The sequence below is a fragment of the Diplotaxodon limnothrissa genome, linkage group LG12 (assembly GCF_057381915.1).
Source record: "Diplotaxodon limnothrissa isolate DT_005_m linkage group LG12, D_limnothrissa_male_GT1.1, whole genome shotgun sequence".
NCBI lineage: Eukaryota > Metazoa > Chordata > Actinopteri > Cichliformes > Cichlidae > Diplotaxodon > Diplotaxodon limnothrissa.
The window spans coordinates 2,173,472-2,186,171 of NC_140607.1; the positions used below are offsets into that span (position 1 = coordinate 2,173,472).

General features: G+C 44.1%; 2 protein-coding genes across 2 annotated transcripts; both read right to left on the reverse strand.

Annotated features, from left to right (window-relative positions):
• Positions 1 to 2,276: 2,276 nt before the first annotated feature.
• On the reverse strand, positions 2,277 to 5,285 carry LOC146620647 (uncharacterized). The gene has a single exon (XM_085367687.1). The coding sequence runs from the start codon at positions 5,283 to 5,285 to the stop codon at positions 2,277 to 2,279; it is 3,009 nt and encodes a 1,002-aa protein (XP_085223813.1).
• A 48-nt stretch (positions 5,286 to 5,333) lies between these two features.
• Positions 5,334 to 8,536, reverse strand: LOC146620648 (uncharacterized). The gene has a single exon (XM_085367026.1). The coding sequence runs from the start codon at positions 7,539 to 7,541 to the stop codon at positions 5,334 to 5,336; it is 2,208 nt and encodes a 735-aa protein (XP_085223152.1). The 5' UTR covers positions 7,542 to 8,536.
• Between the last annotated feature and the right edge of the window lie 4,164 nt (positions 8,537 to 12,700).

The window sequence follows — 12,700 nt, forward strand, 5'->3', positions numbered from 1 at the left end:
ATTTGCTGTGAGGATGGGTATATATTCTCTAAAACTTACAGGAGGGGGTTGTGAGGAAAGTGCTGCATTAGCAGAAAAACAACTCCATAAAAGGAAATCGGCCTTGGGTGTTCTAGCCTCTTCGCTTGCAGATATCTTCCACCTGCAGGATGAGGCGATCGCTTCTTATCGCTCTCAAGGCCAAAGTCGTGAGCACACATTTTTATTACACAGTTGCACAGTAACTTTAAAGCTGAACAATATTTAAAGCTGAATAATGTTTGATCAGATTATATTTTCTTCAAATCCCCCTTTTGACCCATCTTAAATGGGTCAACACACAAAAATAAGTAACATTCAAAGGAACACAGAGACGTGTCGAAGCCTGGCTCGAAAAACTCCTCGGGTCTTATCATTTGTCTTTATCTGTCATTGCAGATGAGGAGAAAAGAGTCCAGGCACCACCCTGCCCAGGGGTCGGCTGCAAGCAGTCTCGGTTCCCGATGAAAGCAGTAACAGCTGTCCTGCACAAAAGGATACAACGAGTCAGTGCAACCAGGGTAGTGACACAAAATTAACAGTTCCTGTAACTCAGCAACCAAAAAGCATAAGTAATGATAAAAATGTGGAGAGTACAGAGTATACTATAATAATGAGAGATATAAACGTGAAAATGTGAAAGAATAAATCAACCATAAAATAAACCCAGAACGGTAACTGCTAAGGACATTCAAAAGTGAATATGGTAAAACGTGAGGAAGGGGTGTGGAAGAAAAAAAAAAAAAAAAACAATTTATATCCTGTGGTGGGAGTGCACATTCGCTCAGGCTTAAGTCCGGAGACCCTGAGAACATCGCTTAACCCTCACAACCCGACCAGACACAGTTCAACCAGATATATCCTTCAAGAGGAAGTGGGTGAGGGAAACAATTAATAACAAGCCTAAGACAAAACACCACAGAGAAACAACCATTCTAGAAGCATTTAAACAAGAGAAAGACGATAATGTTCGTCACCCTCACGATCAGAGTTTTCATCATCCGTTGGCGAGGAGGTGGTGGGCAAGACCCTAGGGGCTACATTTGTCAGATTGGGACTGTCAGAAGGGGGCGGAGCTTTTGAACTTGAAGGTGTCAGAAGTGTCGGGGGCCCTTCACAGATCAGGATTATGCCAATGGGAATGAGACCCAGGGCCAGGAAGCAAACAAAGACGCAACATCTTTGCCTGCCTGTCATTTCAGGGGGAAAGGGCCAAGACATGTTTACTTAGCTTGGATGTCGTCTAATAGAGGATGATGGGGCACAGAAAGGTGGTCCAGTTCCCCCCACCTCGCCAAGGGCGTGTTCTAGGAGTTAAAGAGCAACAAAAAGTATCAGTGACACAACTTTAAATGAGCTTTCAGCGGTTAAAACTATTGCAATGTAAAATGTAAATCTTAAAAACTCAAGCCAATATAAAAGCAAAGTCATAAAAGATGTTAAAAATAGAAAAATAAAAATGTTTAGTTCAGTATGAAGAACACCCCCTTTTGTAGCCAGCCGGCTTGTAGGTTGAGTTTTGGCTCCCTCAAGTGGTTGGTGATGCTGTTGCAGCTCCTTCTGACAGGTCCTTCTGCACCTCTCTCAAGGTTCTTCCTGGTTCGGTGGCAGCAGCGCACTGTGTGTAATGAAACCAGGTGTCACCTTTCCCTTCGAGCCTGACAGCGTGGGAGGTCCGCTCTGTTATGCGGTAAGGGCCTGTCCAGCGAGGCTCAGCCCACTTTCTCTTTGTGACTTTCAGGAGGACGTAGTCCATTCCAGGTGTAGCCGCCTCTTTCAGCTCTTGCTGGTTTCTTTCAGCGACCTGTGAGGAATACTGGGCAACAAAACTGCGGAGCATGTTATAATATGTCCTCGGATCGAGGTCTGAATCAGCTTCATCCGACATTAACAGGCGAGAGGAGGGGCCAGGAAAAGGCCTGCCATGCTCCAACTCAAATGGAGTGTAACCAGAGGTTTGATTTACTGAGCATCTTATGGACATTAATGCAAGAGGCAATGCCTTAACCCAATCTAATTTGGTCTGTGCACAGATTTTAGCCAATTTAGTTTTTAGAGTTTGATTCATCCTTTCCACTTTCCCCTGGGACTGGGGGTGGTAAACTGAGCCAAACTTATGTTTCAAACCTAATGCGGCTTCAACCCTCTGCAGATCGTGGTTCCTGAAATGTGAACCATTGTCCGACCTTATGACCTCGGGAAACCCATGCTGTGGTATATAATGATTAATCAGACACTTCACCACAGTTCTACTGTTTTCACTTGCTGTCGGCCAGGCTTCTGGCCAACCTGAAAATGCATCCACAGCCACCAGCAGGTACCTGTAACTCTCTGATTGTGGCTAGGCCTAGTTGTATGGGTGGTCTTTCTGGAGGGGGTGTGGCTTCTGGGTCCATTACCATAATCAGGGAGGGTAAGTAACCAGCTGTCTGCTTAGCTACTAAGTCGGCCTGTTTGTTACCTAATGCCACTAAGTCTAGTCCGGCACTGTGTCCTTTGCATTTTACCACTGCCACCTTAACAGGTAACAACAGTGCTTCCGCTAATTCCCTCATTTCTATCTCATGTTTAATAGGCTTTCCGCTGGCTGTCAAAAAACCAGCTCTTAGCCACTGCTTGAGCTCCACATGCACTGCTCCCACAGCATAAGCTGAATCACTGTATATATTCACTTTCTGTCCCTTTCCCATCCTTAAGGCTTCAATCACCGCTCTCAGTTCAGCTCTCTGTGCAGACTGTTGTCCTGTCAACTGCTCTGCTTTCACTGTTTTCCATCTCATGTCTGTCTGTTCCACTATTGCCCATGCAGCCTTCAACATTCCACTTTCAGTTCTGAAACAACATCCATCTGTGAACCAATCTTTTTCTGCATCCATTAGAGGTTCTGCCTGCAAATCTGGCCTGATTTTCTCCTGTACCTGCACAACCTCTTCACACATATGTGGTTCCCCCGATCCCATGTGATCAGCCATGTTTATGCCTTCATGTGAGTAGGTGATGTGTGGTGCTTCCAAAATGGTACTGAGGCGTCTCTGCCTGAGTGAAGTGAGTGTGAAGGCCTGTGAGGAGACGTAGGCCACCACACTGTGTGATGTCAAAATTTTTAGTGGGTGGTTCATCACTATGTGTGCTGTTTTCTGAATGATTTTTGCAAGTCCAGAAACGTGTTGTGTGCACGGTGGGTGGCGTTTTTCAGTGTTGTCAAGCATTACGCTTACATATGTCAACACTTTTCTCTCTCCCCCTTTTTTCTGGAACAGGATACCATTGATATGGGTTCCAGTTCCAGAAACATCAAGATGAAAAGGCAAAGCATAATCTGGCACAGCAAGGTCAGAGGCGACAGAAAGCTGTTGTTTTAACTTTATAAACGCCTGTTCTGTTTCTGTAGTCCATGAGAGGGGAGCAGAGAGGTTTCTCATGCCTTGTTCATTTACCAAAGCGCGCAAAGGGGAAGTAAGGCCAACATAGTCTGGGACATAGGTCCTGCTGTAACCAGTCAGGCCCAAAAATGACAACATGTCTTTTACAGTTAGAGGTTTTGGATGGTGCAAAATGGAGTTCCTGTGTTCTGGGGACAAGGAAATACCGGACTGTGAGACCATGCGGCCTAGAAAAGAAACCTGTTTTCTTGCAATCTGTAGTTTGGTTTTGCTCACTTTAAAACCTGTGTTGGCCAGGTGGTGAAGTACCACTCTGGTGGCCTCCAAACAGATGTCAGCCGTGGGAGCAGACAGCAAAAGGTCATCCACATATTGTATTAACATACAGTCAGATGGTAGTGGGCAGGTTTGTAAAAGTTCTTTCAAACACTGATTAAACAGTCCTGGGGAGAGGGCAAATCCCTGTGGTAAGCGAGTGTAACGCCATTGTCGGCCTCTAAATGTAAATGAGAAAATGTCACGCAGTGACTCACGAAGTGGGAGGCAGAAAAAGGCATTAGCCAAGTCAATGCAGGTGAACCAGGCATGAGATGGTGGGAGGTTGGTCAAGGCAACATAAGGATTAGGCACAGGCAAAGTAGGAGTGCCAAGTAAGGCATTAATCCTTCTCAAATCATGTGCCATTCTGAACTTCCCCGTGCCTTTTTTCTCAACGGGTAGGATGGGCGTGTTCCACTTAGAGCAGGAGGGCTCCAAGACACCGGCAGTGACCAAACCAGAAATTGTTTCTGCAATCCCAGCCTCAGCCTCCGGTCTGTGTGGGTACTGAGGCTGCCACAAAGGGGTAGCAGATGACAGTTGAAAAGAGACTGGCTCCACATCAACTAAACCTACATCTGTGGGTCCATGGGACCACAAACAATCTGGAAGAGAGTCGAGTAAAGGCGCAGCATCACAGTGGTCTGTGTGTTCTCTGCCATGTGACCCGCTGACCACTCTATGTTGCAGTGTTGAGGAATTAAAGCAATCATTTAAAATTTGGTATGTCTTGGTAGATGGAGAAAACAAAACCTGTGGGAGTTTTGTAGGTGTCCAGTCAGTGGCCGCAAGGGAACGTTTAACCATTCCACCCAGCTCCTTAGCCTGGTGTCCAGGATGTAAGGCCAGTGACACATGGGGAGCTGCCTCATCAGACATCATGTACCACTGTAATTGATCTGTTGTAAAAGTAACCGCTGCTGCCACTCCCTCCGGTGCCGCAAAAATGCACGACATGTTCAGAGACCAAGCCCGCCCCTCACACTGCTCTTGGAACATGTGCTGGTACCAGGTGGTGTCATGCCTGTCATAAAACAGTGTAACATGAGGTGGGTCAGGGGGAGGGACATAAGGATGCAGGAGTGAGAGCCACGGCCGCCATTGCTGAAAAGCAGTACAAACTCCTGGTTCAGCAGGTGTTTCAACTTCCAATAATGCCCAGTAGATGTCAGCAGAGTCCGCCAAACAGGAGGAGGGTTGCAGTAGAAACTGACCACCTCCCTCTGGCCCATTAGAACAGGGAAGCACAACCCCAGTAGGGAGAGTCACAGTTAGGCCTTGTGAAGAGCAGAGTATTGTGGCTCCTAATTTAATCAACAAGTCTCTTCCCAGTAAATTCACAGGAGCCTGTTTTGAACACACATAGCTGTGTAACAAAGTCTGATCTCCAACCGTTGTGGGGAGGGGCACGGTGTAAGGCAGAGTTTTAGGTTCCCCAGATATGCCCACCACTGTAATCACTCTGTCAGTAAGTCTTTCACGAGCAACATCCTTAATGGTGGAGTACGTAGCTCCAGTGTCCACTAAAAAGCTGCTTCTTCTTCTATCTACAGTTATGGACAGCATAGGGTCCGCCGTTGTCCCTTCACCGTCCTGGGCAGTCTGTGGGGTGTCCTATAGCTGGGGACCACCCTCGTAGTACTCCCACCCCATCACAGGCATCTGTGGGGCCGGGGGCACTTCAACTAAAGCACCACGAGGTCCACCTCTGTGGCCAGGATGCTGATAGGGCCCACCACGGGCTCCCCTGCCTCTTCCAGCAGCCGGGTTCAAAGGGCACGCTTTAGCCCAGTGTCCAGGTTGTCCACACCGGAAACAAACATACATCTGGCCTCCCCTACCACCTCCCATCTGACCCCTTCCCCTGAAACCACCTCTGTTTCCTCCAAATGGGGAACCTCTCTGCCCATAAGGGGCCGGGGAGTGATAAGCACCATACTGGGGGGGCTGTGGATCAGTTGGCCATGGGTTCGGATACAAATCAGGGGCAACTGGACCAGGAGGGGGAGCCGCAGCGGCCACAAGCTGCTTTTTAGGCTTGTCACCTTTTCCACCCAGGTCGTTTTTAGCTTTCTGCAGCTGAACCTTCAACAGTTGCAACTGTAAATCTTCGACGCTCTCTGCTTTATCATCAGACTTAATCTGCACTTTGTTAAGATTAAAAATCAAATGCTTCTTCCAGATTGCAAAGTCACAGTCCTGCAAATCAGGATTATCCTCCATTTTCTGGCTTACTGACTCCGGAATGCCCCTCAGCACCGCCCTTCTAAACCACATGCTCTGTGAACAAGTCCTACTGGGGTGATGACCTGTATGGTTCACCCAGTCTTCAACAGCCTGATTTAGATAATGGGTGGGATTTTGCTTTCCCTCCCATTTAAATTTCTGTAAGGTACCTTGATTTTTGGGTGGGAATTGTTTGCGCAGGGCCGGTCCAATAAACCTCAAGGCCTGCATCAGTGGCACCTCGTTCTCATGCATGGTAGTACCCGCATTTTGTTCCAGGTCCGCTGCCTGAGATCGGGATGTGCACCTAGTTATAATAGCTCTAAAATCTCCCAGTGCGAGGTCCTGTCCAGCTGTGTATTTATCCAAACCAGCCAACCAGGCATTCCCTCCCTCCATTATGTCAGGGAGTTTGTCCACTAGGGCCTGGACATCTCCGAATGAATAAGGTTGATACACTGGTGTACGTTGCGCTTTAGTCTGGACCAGGGGAAACATGCCTGGAGGCTGAGGCACAGGGCCCTTAGATCTAGTCTGATATCCTAAACTGGGAGAGGTAGAGAGGGGTGTATTGTTAAGGTCACTGAGTTCATCATCAGTATCCTCAGTTTTTCCCCCGCCTGGTGGGGTAGCAGTGTCAGCAAAAACGTGGGCTAAACTCATCTGTGTTTCCGGATCCTGACGGCCCACCAAAGACATGTTAACTGTGACATTTGGTGAAGTGCCAGGCTCAGTTTTTGCAGTAGCGGTCAGATCTCCCTTAACAGCGACAGGAGTGCTGGCAAAGGGGTTAGACCGGGAAAGGGGGGCTGACGCAACACGATTATTCACCTGGACCACTGACCTATGTTCATTTAAGCAGCTGCGTAATGCTGCTTCTAGATCAGTTAATTGTTGTTCAGTGGGTTCCTGTCTGTTCATTCGAACCGCAAATGGTGCGCTCGCAAATGGGTCAGTTAGGCCCTCAGATCCGGTTCCAGAACAATGGGATATAGAAGAGGGGGCTCTACTACTAGCTGAGGATGTCGCCGACAGAGAGGAGCTTCCTGGGCAAAAATGCTTGGTATCTATGGGAGTTGGAGCTACGGGCGGTTCTTCTCCAATAGTCATTATTCCACCAGAGATATTAAGTACCGGATATATGCCTGCTGAGGGAGGAGTTGAGGCAGAATAGGGAGGTGGCTGAGACCTATTTTTCTTCATGTGTGGTTTTGCAGTTTCCCATAAACACACCCAGTGATTAAATTTAACTTTGCGGCCTGCGTGCTTATCTGCTTCCTTTCTGTGTCTCACCCCGCTCATCACACCTGCACCTGCTGCTGCTGAGTTGGCTTCTTCCTCTTTCTCTTTTGCCTGCATAGCCTTATTCTGCCAAATTATTCCCCAATTACCACTACTCCCCTCGTCCTTTCCCTTTTCTTTCATTAACCTTTCAGCTGTTTTCCTCAATGACTCTTTCTGCTTTTTTGCTTCTTTAGGCTGGTGTGTGGAGTTGATGACTGTCTCAACACATGTTAATTGTTCTCCCAATGTGCTAAGAATAACACCGGGACCCCAACCATCATCATTAGTTTCTCGATCTAATTCTCCATCCATTTTACTGTCAATGGAGGAGTGTTCTTTTATTGATTTTAAAGGAGAATTTGGGCCAGCTGGGTTTCTGCCTCTGTTAGGCACTAACAGCTGGGGCGCTGCTTTAAAGGTGAGTCAGCACTGAAATATCCCTTCAGGTGTTACCAAGCTTCTACCAAACCGGAGTCTGGCGGGTAACCTTGCCTAGAGCTTCCTGATAGGGGTGCTAGTTGGTTGTCACCTTGTTCACACGTCTCATTCACACTTCATACATTACCTGCAGTCACTCATTACCCTCCTTATGTATGTAATAAATGTGTAAAAAAAAATTCTATGTGTGGTGTATTATTTTAACCAAAAGAGGAACCTAGTTCCTTTAATTGTGTAATCTGTGAACAACGGAGAACCAACTGTCCTGCCCAGTGTTCCACAGCAAGCATTCAGCGTGTATTTATGTGTGTCCAATATCAAACAGAACATCAAAACATTTAAAACACTAAAATCATCGGGGTTTTAAGAAGAGATCCGTTTTCTCCTATTGATCAAAGGGACCCCTCCTTTGGACTCCAACCAGTACTTCTCCTTTTTAAGTTTTAGAGGATCTTTTCTAATAAAGTCCTCTGGGCCTTCCTAACCCTTCTGTAGTTTAGAGAATATTACTAAAAAATATTCTCAAGGCCTTTAACCTTTTAATTTGTTTAGAAAGGCGTTACTAATAAACCCTTTCAAGGTCCCAGACCTGCACTGAGGTATTTATCCGACACCGGAGAGCAACCCGTCGGCTGCAACCGTGGTCAGACCTCAGTTCACTCTTATCTTTATTCACTTATTCACTTATTTCTTATTCACTTATCTCTTATTCACTTGTCTGATTCTCAACAAGCCTTAAGTAAGCCAGACAATTTTGGTTATGAATTACTAGGAGTTTGGACACTAAGTATTTTTATAATGTTCAATATAGCAGAAATAAAAGGTCTGCTTACCTTGTTTTTGTGTGCACACAGCTTTTGTCCAAACTCCGTTCACTCAGACCACGGCCGATGTCCTCCCATCCGTTCCAGTTGACCTGGAGCGGATCCTGTTCCGTGACGCCAATTGAAGGATATAAAAAAAAACAACAACAGCAATAGAATAATATTAAACACAAAGTGAACCCGTCTTCCTTCATTAAATAGGTTCTTTTAGATGTTAAGGAGGAATTGACTTAACCAGGCTGGCGGAGAATGAAGACAACCGGACACCTGCAGCAGATGGGGAATCAGTGAACTTTTATTGAGACAGAGACAACCTCTCAACACAGCTCACATCAGAAAATTCCTCATATTTGCTGTGAGGATGGGTATATATTCTCTAAAACTTACAGGAGGGGGTTGTGAGGAAAGTGCTGCATTAGCAGAAAAACAACTCCATAAAAGGAAATCGGCCTTGGGTGTTCTAGCCTCTTCGCTTGCAGATATCTTCCACCTGCAGGATGAGGCGATCGCTTCTTATCGCTCTCAAGGCCAAAGTCGTGAGCACACATTTTTATTACACAGTTGCACAGTAACTTTAAAGCTGAACAATATTTAAAGCTGAATAATGTTTGATCAGATTATATTTTCTTCACTTCTCAATAATAATCTCTCCTATCACTCCACGAAACATCTAATGAATGGGTGAGGGCTGTTAAAATAAGGTCTGCATTTTTTCTGCTCATCCACAAACACATCCTGGGAGAAGACAGGCGCGAGGGCAAGGGAATGAGCGAAGCAGTCGGTTCTGGAGGGCAGTGCGCATGAACGTGTCTGTGCTGGTGCATGTACAGGAACAAGCAGAGCTTGAAGTAACTTGAAGTAAAAGTAAAGGCAAATAGGCGGAGCGGTTAGTGCTTCGTTTGTGCAGATTTGTGCAGGTAAAATGATCGTTTCTGCTGCTTTGATTTTTGAAATAGTAAACTTTATTTTATAGATCATTCAAAGGTCACCATCCCCCCAGACTGCTCCAAAATGGCCTACTTTTTTACTGCTTTGTTTGTGCAGATTTGTGCAGGTAAAATTATTGTTTGTGCTGCTACAATTTCTGAGATATAACAGTTTAAATTTTTACGGCCTACACTGTATAACAGCAATGTCTGTGGCGGTGTGGCACTTTTATAGAAGATTGTCCACTTTTTTCAGGCTTGCTGCGTATTTAGTTTTATGAATGTTTTGTATGTTTCTGTACATTTTAGTAAACCAATTTAGTCAGCGGAAAGGCTGATATTTCTGTTACCAGTGCAGAAACGTACACACAGTAGTTTTCATTTTTTTCTGTGTAAAACTGAGTTGAAGTGATTGACGTAAAAAAATTTTACATATCCAGTTTGTCTCTATGATTTTGTTTTTAATTATATATGTTCATTATTATTAATGTAGCTGTCTCAGAAAAAAAATATGTTTGCTTTCACATTAATTTCAAGTGTTATTTGAGTATGCACCTATGGAACGCCAGGACTGCCATAATGAATTAATTAAATACACCATTAAATAATTAATTAAATGTGGCAATAATTAATTAAAATTGGAATTAATTAATTAAATAAATAGTTATGACACATGTAATTAATTAATTATTGACACATTTAATTAATTATTTAATGATATATTTATTTATTTCATTTTGGCAGTCCCGGCGCCTGGCTCTCATCTTGAATTAATTTTATCTGTCAGCCTCACCCATCAAACTCAGGGGGCGGGGTTAACGCTGCCCATGCAGCTTCTCTAACATTTGATTGGTTGCCGTGCAAAGTAAGTCAAAACAGGTCGATCCTAGATAATCGATTGCTTGTGTAGACTTGGGGCAGCCAGGTATCCCAGAATGCAGATCAAATCACAAGCAGCAATGGTGGTGGTGTAGTTTTAAAATACCCCGTTTTTCTGTCACCAGCTACACTTTTAACAGTGTTTTAGCCGCGAATGTCGCGCCGTATGTCTGGTCAGGTTGTCAACATAGAACATGTTTGCAAAAGTGCTCAGATGTTTTCAGAGATTTCACTAGCTCTGCTAACAATTAGCATGCAGAGTGCACCCAGGGGGTTACGTTAACTGGTTTGTTTACATATTCCACTCTCCGTGTTCCACATGTAGCATTCGTTTTTTAATAGTTATTCAACTGTATTCTAAGTACCAGCTGTCTGTTAGAATGTGATTTTTTTCTCTCTCTTTTTTTTTTTTTTTGGTGTTTCGGTCATATTATGTTTACCTGTCAAAGGCTTGTTACAAACTATGAAACACATCGTGCAGACTTCTGGATGTTAGAAGAAAACTAATACTGCTCATGAAGGAGACTAAAGGCAGGAAGGTGTCCTTTAAAACTAAACATGTTAATAGGACCTCCCTATTTATATCATAGTTTATGATATAGCACGTGTATTTCAGTAATAGCCTGCTGATTTCAGTGTAGTGGTGAACAGTCGCACAGCTCACGTAGGCGTTATCTGTGATACTCCTTAACTATAATTTATCCAAGTTAACTTCAGTTAACCATTCAGACGGTTCTTTTGCAATGAAAAACATAAACACCCATGCTGCCGGGAGGTTTCCTCAGTGCCAGCTGTTAACATTATAGCTGCTTATGCAGTAACCATGGTAACCACGGACTCTGAGCGGCTGGATCGACGGAGGTCAGACAACAATTATACATGTATGATCTTAAAACAGGACACAGCCACTATACGTGCTGGCCTCATATCAAATGTGAAGGCAGACTGAGTCTATGTTTGACGTTTGTTTATATCTAATCTTCCTCTCAAACATTTAAACAGCAGCGAGTCTGCAGCTGAGGGAATACAAACTCAAACTGTCCGAACAGGTTTGCTCGTTTCTTGGATTCATTTGGTGATTTATTAAATGTATAACTGTTATTCTAATCTGCTGCTGAGTCTCTTACACTTTTCTTTATGCTGTATATTTTCACGTCTCTGGAATAGTTGGCAGTTAGATAGTCAGCTGGGAAACTTTGTGTTAACTCATGGAGCTGAGGATATCGTGGACATGCTGACCTCGCTCCGTGGTGTACAGGGCCGTTTACCCTCATGATTAATATTCACAATAAAAATATTAGCCGAACATCATGAAGTCTGTATGTGTTTCATAGTGTCGAACAACCTTTGTACAGTTAAAGCCAGCAGTTACTACATGACGGAAACACCAACGTTATCTCTTTTATGTGTTTATACACAGGTCACGCTGATTACTGAACAAAAACCCAAAGATCAGATGTTAAACAGATTTATTTGCTCTCTCGCCTCCTTAAACATGTTTTTAATGTTAGTTATAATTCAGAATTGGCGACTGAAACACGTAGGACACATAAGAATATCAGGAAATAAAACACAGATAAATATAACCTCAGTAAAAGAAGTCAGCGGGGGTTACTACAGCTGTGTACCGGGGCCTGCGCTTTGTCGGTGGGATTGCTTGCGAGGCGAGCGGATCTATCCCACGCTTTGCCGTGAGACTGGGCAGACATCTCCGAAATCATCGAAACACTTTTGCAAAGAGGCTGTATCTTGACAAACCGACCAGACACATGAAGATTAAACCACTACATTCTCGGCTAAAAAATATTAAAACGGTATTTGGTGACACACACACAGGGTTTTTCAAAGCTCAGTTCTGTTAGCTTCCACATGCCGGTTGTTGTGTGCTAGAAACAATGGCCACCAGGCCAAAGCAATGGTTTTGACTCGATCAGCGTTAACCCCGCCCCCTGAGTTTGATGGGTGAGGCTGACAGATAAAATTATTTCAAGATGAGAGCCAGGCGCCGGGACTGCCAAAATGAAATAAATAAATATATCATTAAATAATTAATTAAATGTGTCAATAATTAATTAATTACATGTGTCATAACTATTTATTTAATTAATTAATTCCAATTTTAATTAATTATTGCCACATTTAATTAATTATTTAATGGTGTATTTAATTAATTCATTATGGCAGTCCTGGCGTTCCATAGGGTTCCCACTTACATGTAGAAAATTGAATATCCCACAGCACCTAGGCCAGGGATCTTTAACCTGCTGTAAAGCCAAATGTGGCTCTCTGGCACCTCCACTGTGGCTCTTATAAGAGCAAGTAAGTTATGTTTTATTATAAAGACAACAAGAAAGGGTTCTGTTAGCAGTTTTTGTTTTTTATGAAATATATGCATTCACAGAAA

What these genes read in the sequence shown, in the direction of transcription:
- LOC146620647 (XM_085367687.1), bottom strand. Translation starts at nt 5,285, where the DNA reads ATGCTGTCCATAACTGTAGATAGAAGAAGAAGCAGCTTTTTAGTGGAC.
- LOC146620648 (XM_085367026.1), bottom strand. Translation starts at nt 7,541, where the DNA reads ATGGATGGAGAATTAGATCGAGAAACTAATGATGATGGTTGGGGTCCC.